The sequence below is a fragment of the Eublepharis macularius genome, chromosome 13, assembly GCF_028583425.1.
Source record: "Eublepharis macularius isolate TG4126 chromosome 13, MPM_Emac_v1.0, whole genome shotgun sequence".
Classification (NCBI taxonomy): Eukaryota; Metazoa; Chordata; class Lepidosauria; order Squamata; family Eublepharidae; genus Eublepharis; species Eublepharis macularius.
The window spans coordinates 7,705,321-7,726,131 of record NC_072802.1 but is presented as its reverse complement, the minus strand read 5'-3'; the positions used below and the strand labels follow the sequence as shown (position 1 = coordinate 7,726,131).

The following is a 20,811-nucleotide window of genomic DNA, read 5'->3' as shown; positions in this document are numbered from 1 at the left end:
GCCAGTAAGTGGCCCTGAGCTTTGCCAGTCAGTGCATGCTGAGAGCTTTCAGAAAGACGGCTGAGTCAGCCTGTCATAGCCAAAGCAACACCGTTGTAGCACCTTAAAGAAGAGCAAATCTAAAGTCGTGTGAACTTTTGTGAGCCAGAACTTATTTTATCAGGTGGATGACGACTTACATTCAGTTGGAAAAGATATCTCTCATTTTCTTCCACCAGCCGATGAAGACTTCTTAAATTTCATTTTGACATACTCCCAGTAAAATCTTACTGGCCTTCCTTCCTGGTTGTGTGTGTGTTTTGTTTATATGTCTGTATGTTTTTTATTTATATATGCATTTTAAATGTTAATGTTTTGATTATCTGTTGTTCACTGCCTCGGGGACCGTTTTGGGTTGAAAGGCAACATATAAGTATTTAAATAAATAAATAAGCAGAGCTGGGTACAAACAGACGAAGTTGAGTTGACTTATGACAAAGAGAGGCTCAAAGGCTCATTGTCCCAGGGCCACAGTTATGTGTTATATAATACTGCAGAGTGCAGATGGAAGCAAGGTCCGAAGATCTGACCTGAGTTGAGCAAGAGGGTTCCTTTTCAGAGGGGCATTTCCCCCCCCCCATTACGGTGTCAGGTGCTCACCCGAAGTCTGCTAGCGTCAAATCAGTGTATGAATTCCAGTTCAGATGCTTCAGAGTGATGTTGCACCCCTGCTTCTCGGGCTCTTGGGCCTTCTCACCACTCAGTAATGGCTCCTCCCCACTGCTCCTTCTCTCTTTGTACCTGCATGTGTGTGTCTGAGCATTGGGTCGTGAAAGTTTATGCTATCATGTGCCACAAGACAGTAAGCATTTTAGGAGCTGAGATTCAGGCAACACACAAGGCCTGAACTCTGCACCGCTGTGCGAATCGAGCATCAGTGTGAAGAACCCTACGTTGGTTTTCAGTTCAGAAAGCAGTCCTTTCTCCCAATAACAGGAGTGACTCTTGCATTACATCAGCAGGCCCTATTCCCTGGGTAGCCAGTAAACGGCACTGGGGATATATGCATTTCCTACAGCTTATCACAACATCAGCACTGTTAGCCTAGCAAATTGCTAGCAGTTGTGACTGAGATGCTTTCCAGTAGTAAACCTAATATTGGTTGGTTTTGTCTGTCTTTTTTTGTCAGACACTCAGAATCTCATCTTTTACACGATGTTCCCCAGGAGAACAGGATTGTCAACTGTGAAGATCGAGAGTTGTTGCAACAGGTAAGTAGGATAAGCAGAACCTGTAAGTTACAACAGCAAGATTTGGAGCCTGCTGCACCTTAAAGACCAACTAGATTTCCATGGAATGAGCTTTTGAGAGTCAAAGCTTCCTTTATCAGAGATGTAGGTTACAAGAGATGTTCTTAAACTTTCTGGTGGTCCCCAAGTTGGGAAGAGGCTTGGGAAAGCAATGGGACGGCTAAACCTGGCCTCAGCCAGTGATCTGTCACCTGGTCAAACTGTGCTATTGGTTGGGACAAGCTAAACTCAACTGAATCCGGCTGATAGTGGAGTGGGTTTGGGAGGGAATTCCGTGGTGGGAACAAGGATGAATTGCTTTCCAATTTGGACCCAGCTTTTCATTGTGCTAACCTTCCCTCACTCCACTCTCTGAATTGCTGCCAGCTTAGGTTCTACACTCAGCTGAAAGGAGCGATGCCTAATCTCAGCAAAGACCACATGCTGCAAATCATGGGGTCTTTGACGACGTGCCAAAACTTCTTACTCGTGTTTGGAAGGCATGCTGAGACCTTAAACAGGGTGCAAGCAGAGAGAATTTACCGGAATGATTAATGCCACTGAAGTAGTCCTGATAATATCAGGTGTACAGAAACACTATGAAATGCTACAGTGCCAGCGTTGAGAAGCAAATATCCAAGAATAAAGAAGGCTTGAGGGAAAACCTGCTTGTGTGTCTGCCTTAGGTTCTTCCTAGTGGCGAGGATGATGAGGAAGACAGTGAGAGCGACAGTGATGATGATGACATCAGAGTCACCATTGGCAACATCAAAACGGGAGCACCTTCGTACATGTACGTTCCTTTGCCTTCTTGCCTGCTCTAGGTTCATTCTTTACTTCAGAATGTAATTTGCTTCCCTTTTTATTCACATCATGCACTCGAGGCAAGTTACACCTTGCCTTGGGAGACACAAGCGTATTTCCACTCTCTGTTCAGGGAGGTTGAATCTCTGTGTTCCTTGGAAAAGGTGCCAAGTTCCGCCCCTGGGAGTTAAAGGATTTTGGAGCAAGTCTGGCAAAGACATCTCTCTGCCTGAGAGCCCAGAGAACAGCTGCCGTTTGGGGCAAATGGGTCTGGTACAGATGGAGCAACAGTCTACTCGGGAAGTATATGGATTGAGGTGGGGGGGCACAGTGATCAAATCCATGTACAACTTTCTCCTATTTTAGTTTTTGGTTGCACAAGGGCATACACCCCAAGCATGCACCAATTCAGAATGTTTTCCCAAGTTACAGATCACACTTTCTGACAGTGAACATGCAAAGACTCCCGTGGAAATGGGATCTTGTATGCACAATGATTGAGGTCAGCAAAGGGGCAGGGCCACTGGGTAGCCCACTCCATCTCCCCACCCAGTCCCAGGTACATTTCTGCATTCTTTGACCACCTGCATGGGACTTGGAGAATGCAGTGTTGTGTGTGTGTGTGTAGGGAGGCAGCGGACTTTTGAACAGAAGAGCAGGCTTACTCTTGGGTAATTACTTTGGGTGGGCTCTCCTTCTTTGGAGGTTTTTAAGCAGAGGCTAAATGACCATCTGACAGCAACGCTGATTCTGTGAACCTAGGCAGATCCTGAGAGCAAAGGCAGGACAGGCTGCATCAGTGCTTAGTTCTTGTGGCCCCTTCTTAGACACCCTGGGTAAGGCTGATCGCCACCTTGGGGTCAGGAAGCAATTTTCTCGAGGCCAGTTTGGCCAGGGATCCTGACAGAGTTTTGCCATTTTCTGGGCATGGAGTAAAAGTCACTGGGACTGTGTGTATGGGAGGGGGAGAAGTATTTGTGAATTTCCTGCATTATGCAGGGGGTTGGACTAGATGACCCTGGAGGTACCTTCCAACCCTGTAATTCTGTTATTCTAATTATTATGCAATAAATCAAGGTCTCCACGTGTTGTTACCGTGGAGCTACCAAAATTCAGCTGTATCTCTTCCATTTGTACCTTACCTGTGCTGTGAACAATCGGAAGATAAATTGAGGTGTGGAGGTCGTTACTCTGTGGTAACTTGTTAGCTTGAAAAGGTCCGCAAATGCCATGGGGAAGTGCAGCTTGATTCAAGAAGCTTTTGGAAAGCTGTGTGGCTTCTGAGAGACCCATCGTGGCTCCAGATGTGAGGCTGGAGCAGCAGAGACGAAATGCAAGTGGGTGGGGAGAGTTGAACATCTGAACAGCCGTGAGCTGAGGACCTGTTGGGAGAGTAGCGATTCGGAAACAGGACGAGTGTGGCGGTGCTGATCTTGACGGCTGAATCCGCCTGGAGTCTTGGGAGTCTAGTCTTGTGGTCCGGTCGCTCTGCAGGTTTGGGGCTAGGTGGCGAGTAATTGGTGCTTGGTTTTCCTCGGCATTTCATGGCTCATGGAGAGCAATAAACAATTTCACTCCTCTTTCAGGGAATAGTTTTAAATGTAAAAACTAAAATCCTTGGAGTATGCAGTAGTATGATAGGTTAGTTAGTGGGTAACCCTTTACTGTTGCCCTGTGACTAAGGTGGGATGGCTAAGATTGCTACTGGAAGGAGTGGTGCAGTTTTCACTGTAGTGAAATGATGCTAACCTGAGGGGGCTTGGTTGTGCTGCAGTTCTGACCTAATTCTCCCTGCAGTGGTTAACCTGTGCTTGAGCTGCACTGTTTCGGGGGGGTGGGGTGGGGTTGCATGATAGAATGTCCCTCTGTACTTTAAGATAGTTTCAGTTGGGTAGCTGTGTTGATCTGTAGTTGAAGAACAAGATTTGGGTCCAGTAGCACCTTAACGACCAACTAGATTCATCACTGACTCTCAAAAGTTCATTCCCTGGAAATCTAGTTGGTCTTTAAGGTGCTACTGGACCCGCATCTTGCTCTATACTTTAAGATTCCCTCCAAATCATAAAGTTACATCAGGGAGGCAGGGAGGCAAGGGCTGGTTCTCATGGTGGATGGAATCTTCATGCATGGAGGAGCATTCCTCCAACACGAGAGCTGCAGAGTGGTGCCTCCTGGGCCCATGTTGATCCTTATGTGTAGGACCAGTGAACCTGCTCACTTGGGTAGCCTGCTTGAAAATACCTCTCAGTCAACATGAAATGTTGCGGCTTACCAAGGCAGGCAGCCAGCTGGCAACCGACATTTCCAGATTTCTTTTTGTTTCTAGGGGAACACCGATGAATCTGAATCTAAAAACAGGTCGAGGCTATGGAGCATCCGCTTCAGGTATTGTAACATTCTTCTCTCTTCACTATCACCCACTTCTGTTAAGTGGGACTTTATCTAAGTGTTCAAAAAAGCAATTTCATGCGGCAATATCAGGGTACCTTCCTGAAGTGGGAATGAATACCTTTTGGGGTGTTTCCTTCAATCTCTGCTTCTCCAAAGGAGAGGTGAAGGGAGGCACCATTTCTTCTATCAGATGCAGAAGTCTTGCTTGGGCTGCCAGACAGGACCGCCCCAGTCTGTGCAGTCCAGAGTGACTGAATGCATTGTTGATTTCCAGATGAATGCTCTTGTCTTTCAGAGGGATCGCTGCCATTTCCTGCACTTATAACTAGAGTTGGCCATCTCCAGTATTGTCCCCAACCCCAGGTTACAAAATGGGGAGGGGGGGCAGGGTTTGGCTGGGTGTATTCGCTAGAAGAAAGACTTAGCAATCAGGTCTGACATTGGGAGTGATCTTGTTACTGCTCATAGATTTCAGGAACAGACAGATGATTTTTCTTCCCCCTTTATTCAAATTCTCTGCCCTTCTCTTGGAGCTAACTGTGGTGAACATTGCTTGTGCACCAATTTTAACACTAACCAGGGTTAGCTGTAAATCAAGAGTTTGGGTGATTGAGATAGATGTTTTACACACGAAGGATAGAGGGTGTTTGCACAGGGCGGAGAGGAGAGAGGGCATCTGCACAGGCTCTCCTAAAGCACCACTGTGGTTATATCTGCCCAGGGTTTGCATCATGCTCCTCATGTGTCATCCCCTCCCAGAAATTCTGTTCATTTCTCTTGATGCACGTCTAAGAATGTGAGAGACAGGAAAGTCAGTGTGGGAAGAATGCTCAGTTTTCTTCTCTGCCACTTAACTTCCACACCTGGCTGGCCCAGGCTAGCTCATCAGATCTCAGAAGCTAAGCAGGGATGGCCCCCGTTAGTCCTTGGATGAGAGACCACCAAGGAAGGCCAGGGCTGTTACATAAAGGCAGGCAATGGCAACCCACCTCTGTTTGCCTCTTGCCTTGAAAACCCTCTGGGGTTACCATAAGGCAGCTGGGACTTGATGGCAAAAAAAACCCCTACTTGTCAGACTTTTTGTTTACAAGAGTTCTACCCTGATTCCCCGCCCTGATGGAGCTGCCACGGCGGCTAAACTTAGGCAAGCTGCTAAATTTGTTGGTGTCTGCCTTAGTGCTTCTCTTGTCAAGTGCAGGAAGTTGCATCTCTTCACTTTCCTGGGGTGTTAAGCAAATTGCAATAGTAATCGTTTTACAGCATTTTAAGTGCTGTACAGTGTGCAGGCCCACAGAGCAATGTGCCAGCACAGATCTCGGACCACAGGCAGGTCCTTGGGTTAGAATCCAGCCTTCAGATATCCGGGTCTTGTGCCCTTTAGGGTTTCAAGGTCAGCCCCAGCTCTTGGAGTTAGTTCCAGAAACAGATAGGTAGCCTGGGAAATGGATGTAATACTGACATTCAAAACTCTTTGTGGTGGAACCCCTTTACAGTCCATGTCGTTTGTGCTGGTAGGATTCTCCAAGCCTGAATCTACTTCAGGAATACATTTTCGAGCAAGCCCTACCTGGGGTGGGGTGGGGTGGGGAGTGCGATTTAAAGGGTTCAGTCACTTCATTCTAGGGAGGAAACCAGAAGTTGCTGCTTCAGTGCTACATAACACTGCGCTTCCATCTGGTGCATTCCTCATCTTTTAGGTGCATCTGTTTATTTTTTAATAATAATATTTATAAAGCGCATTGTCGTACTTTAGGGTTTCAGAAGCATAAAGTTCCCTGCCATCAAGAAGTTTAAAAGGAGCTATGGGAAAGACGACAGGCATTCACTTCTGGGCAGTTTTAACACCCAGGTCTATGCCGACTAACCCCAAATTTTTACCAGCCTAGGCCCAAGTTGCTTTCTCCCCCCACACCTTTTCCCCTGCCTGTCAGTCAGGCAGCCAAAACCCACAGCTTTTTTGATTAATAAGCCAAGCCAGGGAGAAGAACTTGGACAGAAACCTTGGCTGTGGTTGAGCTGGGAAATGGGCAGAAGTTCTGTCACAGAGCCTCGGTGCCCCTGGGCTCCCTAAAGTGGAAAAACGTGTTCACTGAGTTAATGGATTGGAAGCAAAGTTTAGCACTCACTGCCTGTTTCTCTTTCTTCAAAGCCAAGCTGCAGCCCAAAGGTATTGATTTAGAGGCTGCAGGGAATATAAACGGATTGCCTGTAATAGAAGTGGATTTAGAATCGTTTGAAGACAAACCGTGGAGGAAACCAGGTGGGGCCTCAAAGTTTCTTGTGGTAAATATTACCAGTAGATTTCTTTTTTGGCTCTATGTTATTACTGGCAGCAGGGACAAGAGCGGGAGGGGGGCAGACAGGAAGATGGGCCCCACAGACCTCCTCCAGAATCCTCTCAGCCCATGAAGTTCTGTGGCAAATGAAGGGCTCATGTCCCGTGAAGTGTGCTGATATTCCTGCGTTCCTCTCTGCTCTTGCAGTCCCTTTCAAGCACCAGAAAGACCATTTCTGGGGCTGTCAGACACACACAAAGAAATAGCATTGTTGGTTGCGGGGAGGGGACGCTGCAGTGAGGAAGGGGACGAAATCTTCCTCTTTCTTCCATCTGCCAAAGACAAGTATTTTTAAGGCATTAACTTCAGCAAGAGAACAAAAAAGAGACTTGAATCATCACCCGGGTTTGATGCTAATGGAGTCACAAAACTGATAGTTACAGTAGAACAGTCCCAGTCAAGTTGTTAAGACTTTTAACTGCTAGGTGAGGTTTTGTGTAAATATACAGCGGGATTCAGTGAGCCATTCTCTTCGGCTATTTCCTGGAACACCAAGGGCCAGACTGCCGTTCCAACATTTTTTTAAAACAGAAAATGAAAAGCCAAGTACGAGCAACAGCTGAAAAAATGCAAACTAAGTTTTGAAAAGGCAGTTGCCCTTGGGGCTCCCCAGCATGGCCCCCATCGCTCTTGCCCCATGCAGTGCCCAGTTCAGTTATTGTCTGTGCCAGAGGCAAGGTGGCCGGCTACCTCCCATGGGATGGCCCCAGCTTGCCTTTTCTGTTGGCTTGCGTGATGGTCCACCCGTGTGCTGCCATCAGGATGTGGACTCTTTCCAAAGCCTTTTTCTCTCCAGTGGCTCTTCTGGGGACCCCTGGTCCTCCAGGCAGGGGAGGGTGTTCTGGATACTGTCATCCCCAGCTGCTGGGCTGCAAAGTGCCAGCGGAGATTGTCCCGCAAGGACAATCTGAATTGGCCTGAAGATGGAGGGGAATTTCCAGGGTCACCATAAAGTTTGTGAAAAAACAGAGAGTTGAGTCAAGACCAAACGGAAGAGCACAGCCCTGTAGTGCTAGAAATGTGGGTGTGGTGTGGTCAGTACCCTGATGTGTTTGTTCCCAGCAAGCCAGAGCCATCCCTAAGAGGAGGAGTTCTTTCGGTGCTGCCTGAAGTCAGGGTCAACCCATTGTTTAAAATGTACAAATACGGGCGATGGTGTTTCAGTCCCTGTACTTCCACAGCCCCCTGCCACTGTAAGGGGAAAAGCCCTCTTATTTGCAAAACTCTGCCTGCAGAGTAAATGGGAGGAGTAACTTTTGCAAGGATACCTTCCATGCCACTGATTAGAGGAAGTTTTCATAAGCCAAAGCAGACGAGACGTCTGACCTGTGGAGGACATGAGTTGGTTTCCCATAAGGTTCCACGGGAAGTGTAGTGAGAAGGAACCACTGCCAGGGAGGAGAGGGAGAGAATCCCTCTTTTCCCTGGCAGAGGTTGTTTCTCTAGGCGTCTTGTCTAGTCCACTTGGCTCCCTCTCGCCGCCACCAGCTCCCCTTGCTCCCCTAAAAGCATTCCGCAGCCAAAGGGAGCCAAGTGTGCAGGTGGCGGCAAGAGGGAGCCGATTGTACAGGCAGCAGTCAGAGGGAGCTGGCAGCGGTGATAGGCTCTTTGTCGCTCTCACTGCCACCTGCACACTTGGCTCCCTCTGGCTGCAGAGTGCTTTTAGGGGAGCAAGGGGAGGGCGCTGGCGAGAGCAAGAGGACAAGGAGCCTATCACCACTGCCAGCTCCCTCTGACCACTGCTGCCCACACGCTCGGCTCCCTCTGGCTGCAGAGTGCTTTTAGGGGAGCAATGGGAGCCAGCAGTGGCGAGGGGGAACCAAGAGGACTAAAAAAGACACCTAGAGAGAGAACCTGTGCCTGGGAGAAGAGAGTTTCTCTCCCTCTTCTCCCTGGCAGAGTGTCAGCCTCTGCCAGATGGATCGCCAGTTAGTTCACTGCAGACAGTTCAAGAGTCCAGTTAAAGTTTCTTTATTAGAGATCCATCAGTATCAGTGCACTCAGACTACAGCATTGGCAGAAGTGACGTAAAGGGGAAATACGCCATGTTAGTTACAGGGCAAGGTTCCCGCCCCGGGATAGGGACCGTTAGAATTTAGGCGCGCAGGGCCTAGAAGCATGGGTGGGGTAGGGGGGAGGGGAAGAGGAGGATGAGCTCATTTCATGTCTCATGGAGATATGGCTCCGACTGGCACTTCAAGGACACTTTCCCAGGCCAGTCGAGAAAGTGAAAGTAGCCACCTGCAAGATAAGCGATTCACAGCTACACAGTTAGTTAGCTACACAGATATTTCTTTACACATTCTCAGAGGCCCAGAATACAGTACAGAGTATAAGAGGCACACATGGCCAATAAGCAGGGCGCATCTGACACAGAGGTTCTTTCTCACTACACTTACTGTGGAACCTTGCGGGAAAGTGATGCATGTCCTCCACACATCTGGCGTCTGATCTGTTTTGGCTTATAGTAAGTCCAGTGTTTTGATTTCTTTCTAACAATGAATAGTACCATTTGTTTATTGAACAGAAATTTCTCTCATGTTTCTATCAGGCTTTTGAAACAAATACTGCTTTAGCAACATACAAATGTATTAACTTTCAGTTTCTGCAGTCTATACTCTATTCACTTGTTTATTGAATGTCCAGGCAGTCAATCTGTTGTCTTACTCTGCCTTGAGTCTCGCTGAGAAAGATGGACTGTAAATAATGTAAATAAATAAATATATAAATGTTTAAGGGTGTTCATTCATAATTATAAAACTGCTTGACAGCCAGGACATATATTTGCTGATGAGGCCATACTATCTCCTTGACTGCAACTGGGATCATCAGTTTTCCTTTGTAATGCTTGCACTGTGAACATTTTCAAAAATATAATTTTAACAAAATGCTACATCAGGCATTGCCACTAGACTGGGACATGGCTTCTTTCCCCTCACACTTTTTGGATATTGATAATCTGATACTGTTGTAAAGAGATGCTATGTTACATTAAATGTCTAAAGATCATTGTTGTTGATTTTCTTGTCTGAACGCCCAGCGTGTCTCAGGTCTCCTGTACGGGCAGCTCTGATTAGTAGGCTGGGGATGTTGTGTGAGCTTGTTCACCTGTTCTCCTTTCCCCTCTAGTCTGTGGTGTAGCATGCACATGCGGGCACTCCCTGAGATTCCCTCATTACCTTGATTTGCACACTCACTTCTGACCAGGAGTACAGTGGCAATACTGGCTAGCCTTAGCTGTGGTGAGATCAGCATTTTCTTAGGAGGGTCACCATTCACGTGTGAATGTTAACACTTGCTGTAACCCACTAGATTTTCCTGTGGAAGTTTCTACATTGCTTCAGGCATTGAAATGTCCCAAATTGTAACCCCTTCTGGTAAGGGTAGTTGTCTCAACAGTGCAGAACAGTGGTTCCTTATAGCATTTACTGCGCAAGCCCAGGATTAATTTGTCTGCAGTAGCTTTAAATTCATTAGGAACAATTTGAGAGCATACATGTGTAGGAGAATGGAGTGGTGGAGTGAACTATGCTGATTCTGGAGGGAGACCTCCCCCCCCCCTTTTTTTGGGAGAATGTTAAAAAGTCTCAACAAGTAGAAAACTACATATTAGCACCATATTAGCTAGTTTTCCATTTGCAGAGGATGTACCTCTTTCCATCTTATTTCTTCTTACAGAAGCAGAAGCAATTTTTAAAAAGTGTTTTTCTACTACAGACCCCAGCAGTACAGACCGTTCTGCCACCACAGAATCCTGTTGTAGCGCTGGCACCTGGCCATCCCCTCCCCCTCACATTTCCTGCTTGTTCCCAGGTGCTGACCTTTCTGACTATTTCAACTATGGGTTCAATGAAGAAACATGGAAGGCCTACTGTGAGAAGCAGCGTCGCCTTCAGCTGGGCTTGGAGCCCTCAGCCCCCATCAGTGCTGAGAATAAGATCACAGTAAGGAGGAGAGGGGGGTGCAGTCTGCTCAGTGGGGTTTTGTTCCCAGTCCTGATTTGTGGATTAGGAATTGATGATTTATGGCTTTGAAATCAAGTCAGCAGTGGCATGGGAGACTGGAGCCAAGCAGAACGGTACGTGCTTGGCTAGCAGGCAGCCTGAGGTTTGATCTCCACCCGGCATTTACAGTTCAAGGTAACAGATGTGAGGAAAGGCTCATTCTCGATCAGTAAGGAAAAAGCAGAATTGTTGAGGGCTGGCAGGCCAAATTCCCCAGTGAGCAGAAACGTAGGTGTTGTTGCCTGTAGCAGAAGCTGCTGGGAGTCAGCCAGCTGATGAGGTTTTCTAATCACAGAGTTGGAAGGGGCCATACAGACCTTCTAGTCCAGCCCGCTGCCCAATGCAGGATGAGCCTAAAGCATCCCTGACAAAGACCCATCCAGCCTATTCTTGAAAACTGCCAGTGAAGGGGAGCTCACCACCTTCCTAGGCAGCTGATTTCACCTTTGAACTACTCAGACCGTGAAAAGGATTTTCCTAATATCCAGCCGGTACCTTTCTGCATGTAATTTAAGCCCATTGCTTCGAGTCTGATCCTCTCCTTGCCCTCCACCAAATGACAGCCTTTCAAATATTTAAAGAGAGCAATCATGTCCCCCTTCAATCTCCTCTTCTCCAAACTAAACATTCCCAAGGCCCTCAGCTTTTCTTCATAGGGCTCAGTCTCCAGACCCCTGATCATCCTCGTCGCTCTCCTCTGCACCCTCTCAATTTTGTCCACATCCTTTTAGAAGTGAGGCCTCCAGAACTGCACACAGGTGCGGCCTGACCAAGGCAGTAGAGAGAGAGACTATGACCTCCTGCGATTTCGATGCAATGTTCCTTTTGATACAACCCAAGACCGAATTTGCCTTTTTTTGTCACCGCATCACACTGACTGCTCATATTTAGTTTACAGTCCACAGATCTCTTTCACATACACTACTACCCAGAAGTGTATCCCCCATCCTGTATTTGTGTTTCATGTTTTTGTGGCCCAGATGCAGGGCTCATTTTGGAGGGAAACACACCGGAACGATGTTCCGAAAGAACCAAAAAGAGATCACATGGGTGGTTGCCCCGCCCACGATTCTTCTTCCTTCCCGCTGCCTCCCAGCTGCCCGTGTCTTTAGCAGCAGGAGGCAGAAGAGGCAGCAGCAGGTAGGAAGCTGGGAGGGGGTGGCCGTGGGGGAGCCCCCAGAGCAGGCCCCGCAGCCAGCTGCCGCAGCCCATCCTCTCAGCCTGTGGGACAGTTGAGATGGTGCACGACCCACAGCCGTCTCCAAATCAGGCCGTGCGGCCAGCTGCCACTGCAGCAGCCTGCGCGGCCCGTCCTCCTGGGCAGTCGAGATGGCCTGCAGCGGCCTCTGCAGCAGGCCCCATGGCCAGCCGCCGTCGAGACGGCCTGCACAGTCCATCCTCCTGGTCTGCGGGGCGGTTGAGGCGGCGCGCAGCCCTCGGCGGCCTCCGGAGCAGGCCCCACAGCCAGCTGCTGCCACTGGCCTGCACAGGCGTTCCTCCAGGCCTGCAAGTGGTGAGTACATCTCCCCCCCTTCTGTGTATATCTGGATCTGTGTTTTGCTGGCTTTGTTGTCTGCAGTGAGCTGCTCTAATCTGTCTAGAAAAGCACTATAGAGACACACTGTTCTTGTTACTGTGCCTCCCCAGATGCCACTTTCAACATTAATTTTTCTTAAAAAATCAGTGATGTCAAGTGGTGTGGCATATGCTAATGACTTATGCTAATGAGTTCCTGCAGCTTTTCTATGAAATGACCCCTGCCCAGATGTAATACTATGCACTTTTCTGTGTTGAATTGCATTCTGTTCACAACCGCCCACTTCTCCAGAGTATTCAGGTCTTGTTGAATTTTAACTCTATCTTCTTGGGTGTTTGCCACTCCTCCCAATTGGGTATCATCAGCAAATTTAATGAGTTTACCCCTTCATCCAGATCATTGATAAAAATATTGAAAAGTACCGGACCCAAAACCGAGGCCTGCGGCACCCCACTGGACACCTCCCTCCAATCTGATGAAACACCGTTGACCACCACTCTTTGGCTGCGGTCCTCTAACCAGTTCCCTATCCACCGAACTGTCCTATAGTCTAATCTGCAGTCTTCCAGTTTACCCATTAGAATGTCATGGGGAACCTTATCAAAAGCTTTACTGAAATCCAGGTAAATCACGTCAACCCCACAATCTAGTAAGCTCGTCAGTCGATCAAAGAAGGAAACCAGGTTGGTCTGACAAGATCTGTTGGGGACAAAACTTTGTTGACTTCCCTGGATCACTAAGCGATCCTTCAGATGCTTACAGATTGATCCCTTTAAAATCTGCTCTAATATCTTCCCAGCAACAGAAGTCAGACTGACCAGCCTGTAGTTTCCCAGGTCATCCTTCTTCCCTTTCTTAATGATTGGGATAACATTTGCTCTTCTCCAATCTTGTGGCACATCCCCAGTCCTCCAGGAGGCCTTGAGGATGATGGACAGGGGTTCTGCAAGTTCTCTAGAAAGTTCTTTGAGCACTCTTGGGTGCACACCATCTGGCCCAGAAGATTTGTATTCGTCCTGTGCAGCAAAGTGACTCTCCACAACCTCTCTGTCAATATCAACTAGCCTCCCAGGTGTCCTGTCCTGTCTACTACCATCTCTAGATGATCTCGAGTTCTTCAGGGAGAAAACAGAGGGGGAAAGTCATAAACCTGTCTGCTTTTTCTCTGTCCTCCATCAGTGTTTCTCCTTCCACTCCCAACAGTGGTCCAATTGCCTCATTTACCTTGCGTTTGCTTCTTGCATATCTGTAGTTTTTCTTATTGTAGCGAGCCCTCCTGGCCAGACCCAGCTGAGCTTTGGCTTCTCTGATGGCTGATCTGCAGTACCTAGTAACCCTCATATATTCCTCTTTAGAGGTCTGTTCTTCTCTCCATTTCCTGAACATTTCCTTTTCCCCCTTAAGCTTATTCTGGAGCTCTCTGTGCATCCACATGGGGTTTTTGGAGCCTTTATCATGTTTCCGTCTTCCTGGGATAGTGAAGGCTTGAGCTTGCAAAAGCTCGTGTTTGAGAAGAGCCCACCCTTCACTCGCTCCTTTCCCTTCCAGCACACTCCCCCACGGAATGACTCTCATCAAGCCTCTGAGTTCATCGAAGTTGGCCCTACGAAAATCTAACCTGCGAGTCTGGCTACGAACTTCCTTGCCCTCCCCCCGCACCACAGCAATTGAAATTCAAGGAGGACATGGCCACTTCCCCCTAAGGTGCCCATCATCTTCTGCTCATCTACCAATTCTTCCTTGTTGGTTAATATTAAGTCTAGTATGGCCGAGCCCCTTGTAGCTTCCTCCACCATTTGAAAAAGGAAGTTATCGTCCAGGAAGTTGTGTGATTTTGTCACTTTTCTGAGCTTGTCTCCCAGCACACATCAGGGAAGTTGAAGTCACATATAATTATAAGGTTCTGATGTCTGGATACTCTTATCAATCTGTTCAAGGAGGGCAGCATCCATTTCTTCTCACTGGTCAGGTGGTGTGTAGCAGATTCCAACAACAATACCCTTTGTCCTTCCTCCCCTTCTACCCATATACTTTCCACGGGGCTGTCAACCACATTCTCCAGAACTTGCTGACGATCAAGCCCTCTCCTCACATACAATGCCACTCCGCCTCCTCTTCTACCCTTCTGTTTTTTCTTGAACAACTCGTACCTATCCACTACCATATTCCAGTCATGGGAATCATCCCACCAAGTCTCAGTAATTCCTTCTATATTGTAGCCCTCTGTTTGCAAGAGAAGCTCAAGCTTGACCTTCTTATTATCCATACTTTGGGCATTGGTATACAGACACTTTAGCCTTGTACCTTTGTTTGATCTGTCCTACTCAGGTGGGCTCCTGCTGTTATCACTTCTCATTGAAATTCCCATGTTGATTGTTCCCTTCCCCTTGCAGCATCAGTTTAAAGCTCTCCTGATGAAGCTCCCAAGGTTCCTTCCAAACATTTTCTTCCCTGACTTTGAGAGGTGAAGCCCACCATGTGCCAGAAGGCCTTCTCTAAGAAAACTTATCCCGTGTTCCCAGAACCCAAAGCACTCCTGCTGGCACCACCACTTCAGCCAACAATTCACCTCGAGTATGATCTGCTCCCTTTGCATTCCTCTTCCTTTGAAAGGAAGGATAGAAGAGAATACCACCTGTGCCCTCACTGTCTTCAACTGCCTTCCAAGAGCTTCATAGTCTGCTTTAATTCTTGCGATGGTATTCGTGGCCGTGTCATTCGTTCCCACGTGAACCAGCACAAACGGGTACTGATCAGTCAGTCTGATCAGTTTCAGCAGTCAGTCTGTAATATCCTGAATTCTGGCTCCCGGCAAACAACACATCTCTCGGAGTAGATCTGATCTGGACACATGACGTTCCATACCCCTGAGGAGAGAGTCCTCGATGGCCACCACCTTCCGCTTTCACAGAATCACAGACTTAAAAGGGACCATACAGACCTTCTAGTCCAATCCCCTGACCAATGCAGGATGAGCCTAAAGCATCCCTGACCAATATTCATCTAGCCTCTTCTTGAAAACTGCCAGTGAAGGGGAGCTCACCACCTCCATAGGCAGCTGATTCCACCTTTGAACTACTCTGACCATAAAAAAGTTTTTCCTAATATCCAGCTAGTACCTTTCTGCATGTGATTTAAGCCCATTGCTTCGAGTTCTATCCTCTGCTGCCAACTGGAACAGCTCCTTGCCCTCCTCCAAATGACAGCCTTTCAAATATTTAAAGAGAGCAATCATGTCCCCCCTCAATCTCCTCCAAACTAAACATTCCTAAGGCCCTCAGCCTTTCCCCATAGGGCACAGTCTCCAGACCCCTGATCATTCTCGTTGCTCTCTTCTGCACTCAATTTTGTCCACATCCTTTTAGAAGTGAGGCCTCCAGAACTGCACACAGTATTCCAGGTGCGGCCTGACCAAGGCAGTAGAGAGAGGGACTATGACCTCCTGCGATTTCAATGCAATGGCCCTTTTGATACAACCCAGGGTTGAGTTTGCCTTTTTTGCCACCGCATCACACTGACATTTACAGTCCACTCTTACTCCAAAACCTCTTTTGCATATACTACTACCCAGAAGTGTATCCCCCATCCTGTATTTGTTTCATGTTTTTGTGGCCCAGATGTAATACTGTGCACTTATCTATGTTCAATTGCATCCTGTTCACAACTGCCCACTTCTCCAGAGTATTCAGGTCTTGTTGAATTTTAACTCTATCTTCTTGGGTGTTTTCCACTCCTCCCAATTTGATACCATCAGCAAATTAAATGAGTAGCCCATTTACCCCTTCATCCAGATCATTAATAATACTGAAAAGTACCGGGCACCTCACTGGACACCTCCCTCCAATCTGATGAAAAGCCATTGACCACCACTCTTTCGCTACAGCCCTCTAACTAGTTCCCTGTCCACTGAACTGTCGCCTTAGTCCACGTCTTCTGGTTTGTATTGCAGAACTGAGAGGAGGCTCAGAAGGGAGATTGACTCTTCCTTCTTCTCTTGGACTTACTTCTTCAGGCTTGGGCAGAGCCCCCAGGCTCTTCTCAATAAAATCCTCCCCTTCCTTGGTTTCCTGAAGGGTGGTGATCCTCTCCCCCAGTCTCTGAATCTTCTCCTTCAAGAGCCTGACCAGCTTACGCTTCTGACAAGTGAAGTCCGTCTTCTCTTTTAGGAGGAAAACAAGCATGGCACACTCCATGCAGGTGACTGGAAAGGGGCCTTCTGTCGACATCATCGCCTTCCAAGTATATTCCAAGAGTACTCTTCTAGCTGCAGCTCCCTTTCCTTCTCCTTCTGAGAGCCCAGATGGCTGTGATGTGCCTCTGGTCAGGAGGAGCCTAATTCAATTCAAGGCTCTCTCAGTAGAGGGTGGGGCCAGCAGTCAGCCCCAGGCAAAACAGACACTCTCCAGTGAGTAGCAATCCCCCTCTGCAATCAGCTCCAACTCAGGCAAAAAAGACAAAGAGAAGCACTTACTCCAACTGGCACCACTTTGCAGCAGGCTCTACGCACTCACGTAGCCCCAAACACTGTCCCCCCCCCCACAGAAGCCTCCGCAAATTCCCCCCAGCAGGTAAGGAAGGCAACAGAAAAAGACTCACCGCTCTAGCTGCAGCTCCCTTTCCTGCTCCTTCTCAGAGCCCAGATGGCTGTGATGTTAATTTGATTACTTGACTGGGCACAAGTAGCCCAAATGTTCATCTTGGTTTTTGCTGTCACTTCTGGTACCCACTTGCAAGCATCCTTTGCATCACATTTCTAAATAAGAAGGGAAAAAATTCATAAATGGTTGCCAGACCCCAGTCTGTGCTGCTTGTAAAAGATTTCCCTAGGAGGCCCTTTAGAGTCAGCCCTTGGCTCCATGTTTGCTTCCGTGTACAAAATATTAGTCTGAGGTACTTAAGGCTGAGTTGAAGGGTGCACTTATAAGTGTGACCACTGCCCCAAATGGTAGTTCTCTCCTCCTTCATGTCTGGAAGAGGAGGGCAACATGAGACGTTATGACATGAGGTATGTTTTGCACAGCATTCTGGGTAGAGAGGAGAAACTAGGCATCTTGCTGTCGTTCCTGGGTGGGTGGGGTGGCATAATGGACTGTGCCATTTCAGACAGTGGGGGCATTTTTTTAATGCTTCTTTGTGCTTTTAAAAATGTCACTTCTTTGAAAAGCAGAAGTTTAGCACTAGAGAGAAGAATCTGAACTGGAGCCAGCTATGTTAGTTTTCTGCTTGCAGGGAGTCATTTTTAAAAAATGTGATTTAGCATTCAAAAGTGGAATTCCTCACATGCAGTCTGAAGTTGGTACATCTTAGAATTTTATCAGGAATGGCATGAGCTGGTAACTGCTCTTTTTGGAGAAAGATAAATAAATAAATAAATCTGCATTACTCAGTTTAAGAGCTAATAGTTCAAACTGCATTGGGCTCTACCCATTGGAATAGTTTCCTCCATCTATTGAGTCTTTATCTTTCCTGTTTTCCCTATGATACGCTTGATCCTTCTGTCTGCTAAGACCACTATCCATGCTGATTTTGTGATTTGTTATGACTGGCTGCCAAGTAAACATGCAGAGGGTGTGGTTGTCAGATTTCTTTTGTCATTGTGAGGCAGCTCTGGAATCCAACTCCAAGACATAAATAAAATAAAGAAGGCTTCCACATGTGCAGTGCATGGTAATATGCTAATGTGCCCATGCATACAAAGCACCTGTATGGTTTCCTAGTTGTAGAACCACAGGAAAAAGGGGGAGCGCATCTCTGAAAAACCAGAGAAGGTACTCAGTTCCGAAGGAAGGAAGGAAGGAAGGAAGGAAGGAAGGAAGGAAGGAAGGAAGGAAGGAAGGAAGGAAGGAAGGAAGGAAGGAAGGAAGGAAGGAAGGAAGGAAGGAAGGAAGGAAGGAAGGAAGTCCTGCATAGTGTGTGAAGATTGACGTCAAGAGAACTGTGATTCTCGAAAGCTTATGCTACAATAAAATTGGTTAGTCTTAAAGGTGCTACTGGACTCTTTTTGATTTTGCTACCACAGACTAACACGGCTAACTCCTCTGGGAGTGTGTGAATGAATATTATTAATCACAAGGAATAATTTACAGCATAAAGTAAACAAAGATAAAACTATTGTCTTGCATATGATGTGTGTATGCTTATCACAACTATGTTTTTTATCTTTGTTTACTTTGTTGTGAGTTGTTCCCTGTAATTAATAAGATTCATTCACACACTTTGCAGGACTTTTTTTCTTTCTTTGTTTCCTCTGGTACCAAGTACCTTCTATCTTTGGTTTTTTAGTTATTTCACACATAACAACAACAATAATGTGCTTATCTACCACCCTTTGGGACAGATTAGTGCCCCACTCAGAGCAGTGAACAACGTCAGTGTTGTTATCATCCCTACAACACAGCTGGAGCTGCGGCTGATAGGAGTGGTTTGCCCAAGGCAGTAGTGGGATTCGATCTCCCAGTGTGCTGATTTGCAGTCCAATCACTTAACCGCTGTGCTACAGCCATGGGTCATTCAGTCATTGCTAATGGGGCAAAATGATCCACCTTCAGAAGAACTTGCCCGTTTTGCTTCCAAATGAGTCACTACTCCAGCCCTTCCAATCAGGAAAGGTGCCCAGAGCTGTGACTTGTGAAGAAAGGGATCAGACGGTTCCTCTGAAGGTAATTCTTACTCTAGCAGTAACCTTTCTTCTGGTGTCCAAGTGAGGCATGCACCCCATTTTAATTTAGAAAAGCAGCATGCCTGAGCTTTCTGAAGCTTGGGGCACATGCCCTTCTGTAGATCCGTAATGCAGCAGTATTTGGAATATCAGGTACTGGTCTGCTTGCTCCAGCACCTCAAAAAGGATTGTCATAGAGCAGGAGAAGGTGCAGAAGAAGGAAAACTTTCCCTGTGCGAGAGGCTGAAGAATTTGGAGCCAACACAGTAGAACTTTGTAAGGTTGTACATGGAGTGAAGTATGCGAATAAAGAGAACTTTCTCCCTCTTCCAGAATACCAGAGTTCAAGGGCACTCATGGAAATTGATAAGCAATTGATTTAGGACAGAATAAAGAAAGTGGTGCTTCAGACCAGGCAAAATTAACTTGTGGAACTCTCTGCCATGTGATTTCTGTAAATTATTGTTTAGAAAATGAATATACCTCTCTGGAGACTTCCTTGAGGTGGTTCACAAAGTACAAAACAAATGAAATAAAATCATAAAAATAGCAATTAGTGTTAGATTAGATAAATTCATACAAGGTAGGTTCAGTGGTGGCTGTTAGTCCTGGCAACGGAATGGGACCTCCGTGCTCACCGTGAACCTCTGAATGCCAGTTGCTGGAGATGGTGGGAGGGGAGGTTTCATGACTGTGTGGATCCTTGGGGCCCCTGACCAGTCCCTGTGGGAAGTGGGCCATTGGTCGGATCCAGAAGAGCTGTTCTCTCATGTGTGCTGTATTCATTTTCATTTTCTCTCAAATTTGCTCAGGTTCAGCAAGGAAGAACAGGAAATGCAGAGAAAGAACCAGAGAATAATATTGTCAAAATGGATTTCAAAACAGATTTTGTAGCCCTGGTTGGCGGGCGGATAAAAGCTGGGCCTCCCCCAAACAGGTACTTGGGCTGTGTTCTGAGCCTTTCGTGTTCAAGTAAATGTTATGGCAAACTGATTTTGCGCGTGAGTTTCGCATTGGTGGATTCTGAACTGCTTTAATCCAGGTTTTCCTATTGCCAAAAGTGTTCTCAGCGACAGGGAGGTTTCCCTAAATGTGTTTGTGGCTTCCTGTTTCTTCAGTCCTCCCTGCTCGCCCCACCCCCTGCAATACAAAGAAGAGCCTTGCTGGATTGGACCAAAGGTCCATCTAGTCCAGCCTCCTGTTTCTCTCAGTAGCCAACTAGCTGCCATGAAAAGTCCATATGCAAGACAGGAAGGCCAAGGACCCACATTGCTTCTCTTCAGCACGAGGGTGTTCAAAAGTATACTGCCTCTGAACATGGAGGTTCCATTTAGCCATCACTGTGATTCCCTGTTGATGGCCCCGTCCTACATGAAAGTCTGCTGATGCTCGTGTGGAAATGTTGCTTCCCGATAGGCAGATCACGAGAGACAGGGAAGGAAGGGCTACATCCATGCTTAGTTCTCTTGGCCCCTCCTTACAAGCCCAGGGTAACGCTGATCGCCACTTTGTGCTCAGGAAGCAATTTTCCCCATGCCAGTTTGGCTAGGGATCCTGACAGTGTTTTGCCATCTTTTGGGCATGGAGCAGCGTTCACTGGGGGTAGGGGGGGGGCTAGTTGTGAATTTCCTGCACTGTGCAGGGGGTTGGACTAGATGACCCTGGAGGTCATCCTGCCTGCTTCCATTGCAATCAAACCTGTTTACCCATTGTGTGCATTGATCCAGAATCTCACCCAAGGTAAGCCTAGTTAAGGCTAAGGAGAAAGCAGAAGCCAAGTAGTGGGCTTTGGCTGGAAGATTAGTTTCCTACA

At 47.2% G+C, this 20,811-nt stretch overlaps 1 protein-coding gene across 1 annotated transcript in view; it reads left to right on the top strand.

The window, feature by feature from the left end:
- Positions 1-20,811, top strand: part of LOC129341394 (pre-mRNA 3'-end-processing factor FIP1-like) — a 61,549-nt gene that overhangs the window by 15,882 nt on the left and 24,856 nt on the right. Inside the window, exons 3-8 of the mRNA XM_054996568.1 lie at positions 1,169-1,250; positions 1,955-2,061; positions 4,399-4,457; positions 6,613-6,723; positions 10,613-10,743; positions 19,811-19,935. Of these exons, the coding sequence (XP_054852543.1) occupies positions 1,169-1,250; positions 1,955-2,061; positions 4,399-4,457; positions 6,613-6,723; positions 10,613-10,743; positions 19,811-19,935 (615 nt within the window). The remainder of the gene's footprint in view (positions 1-1,168; positions 1,251-1,954; positions 2,062-4,398; positions 4,458-6,612; positions 6,724-10,612; positions 10,744-19,810; positions 19,936-20,811) is intronic.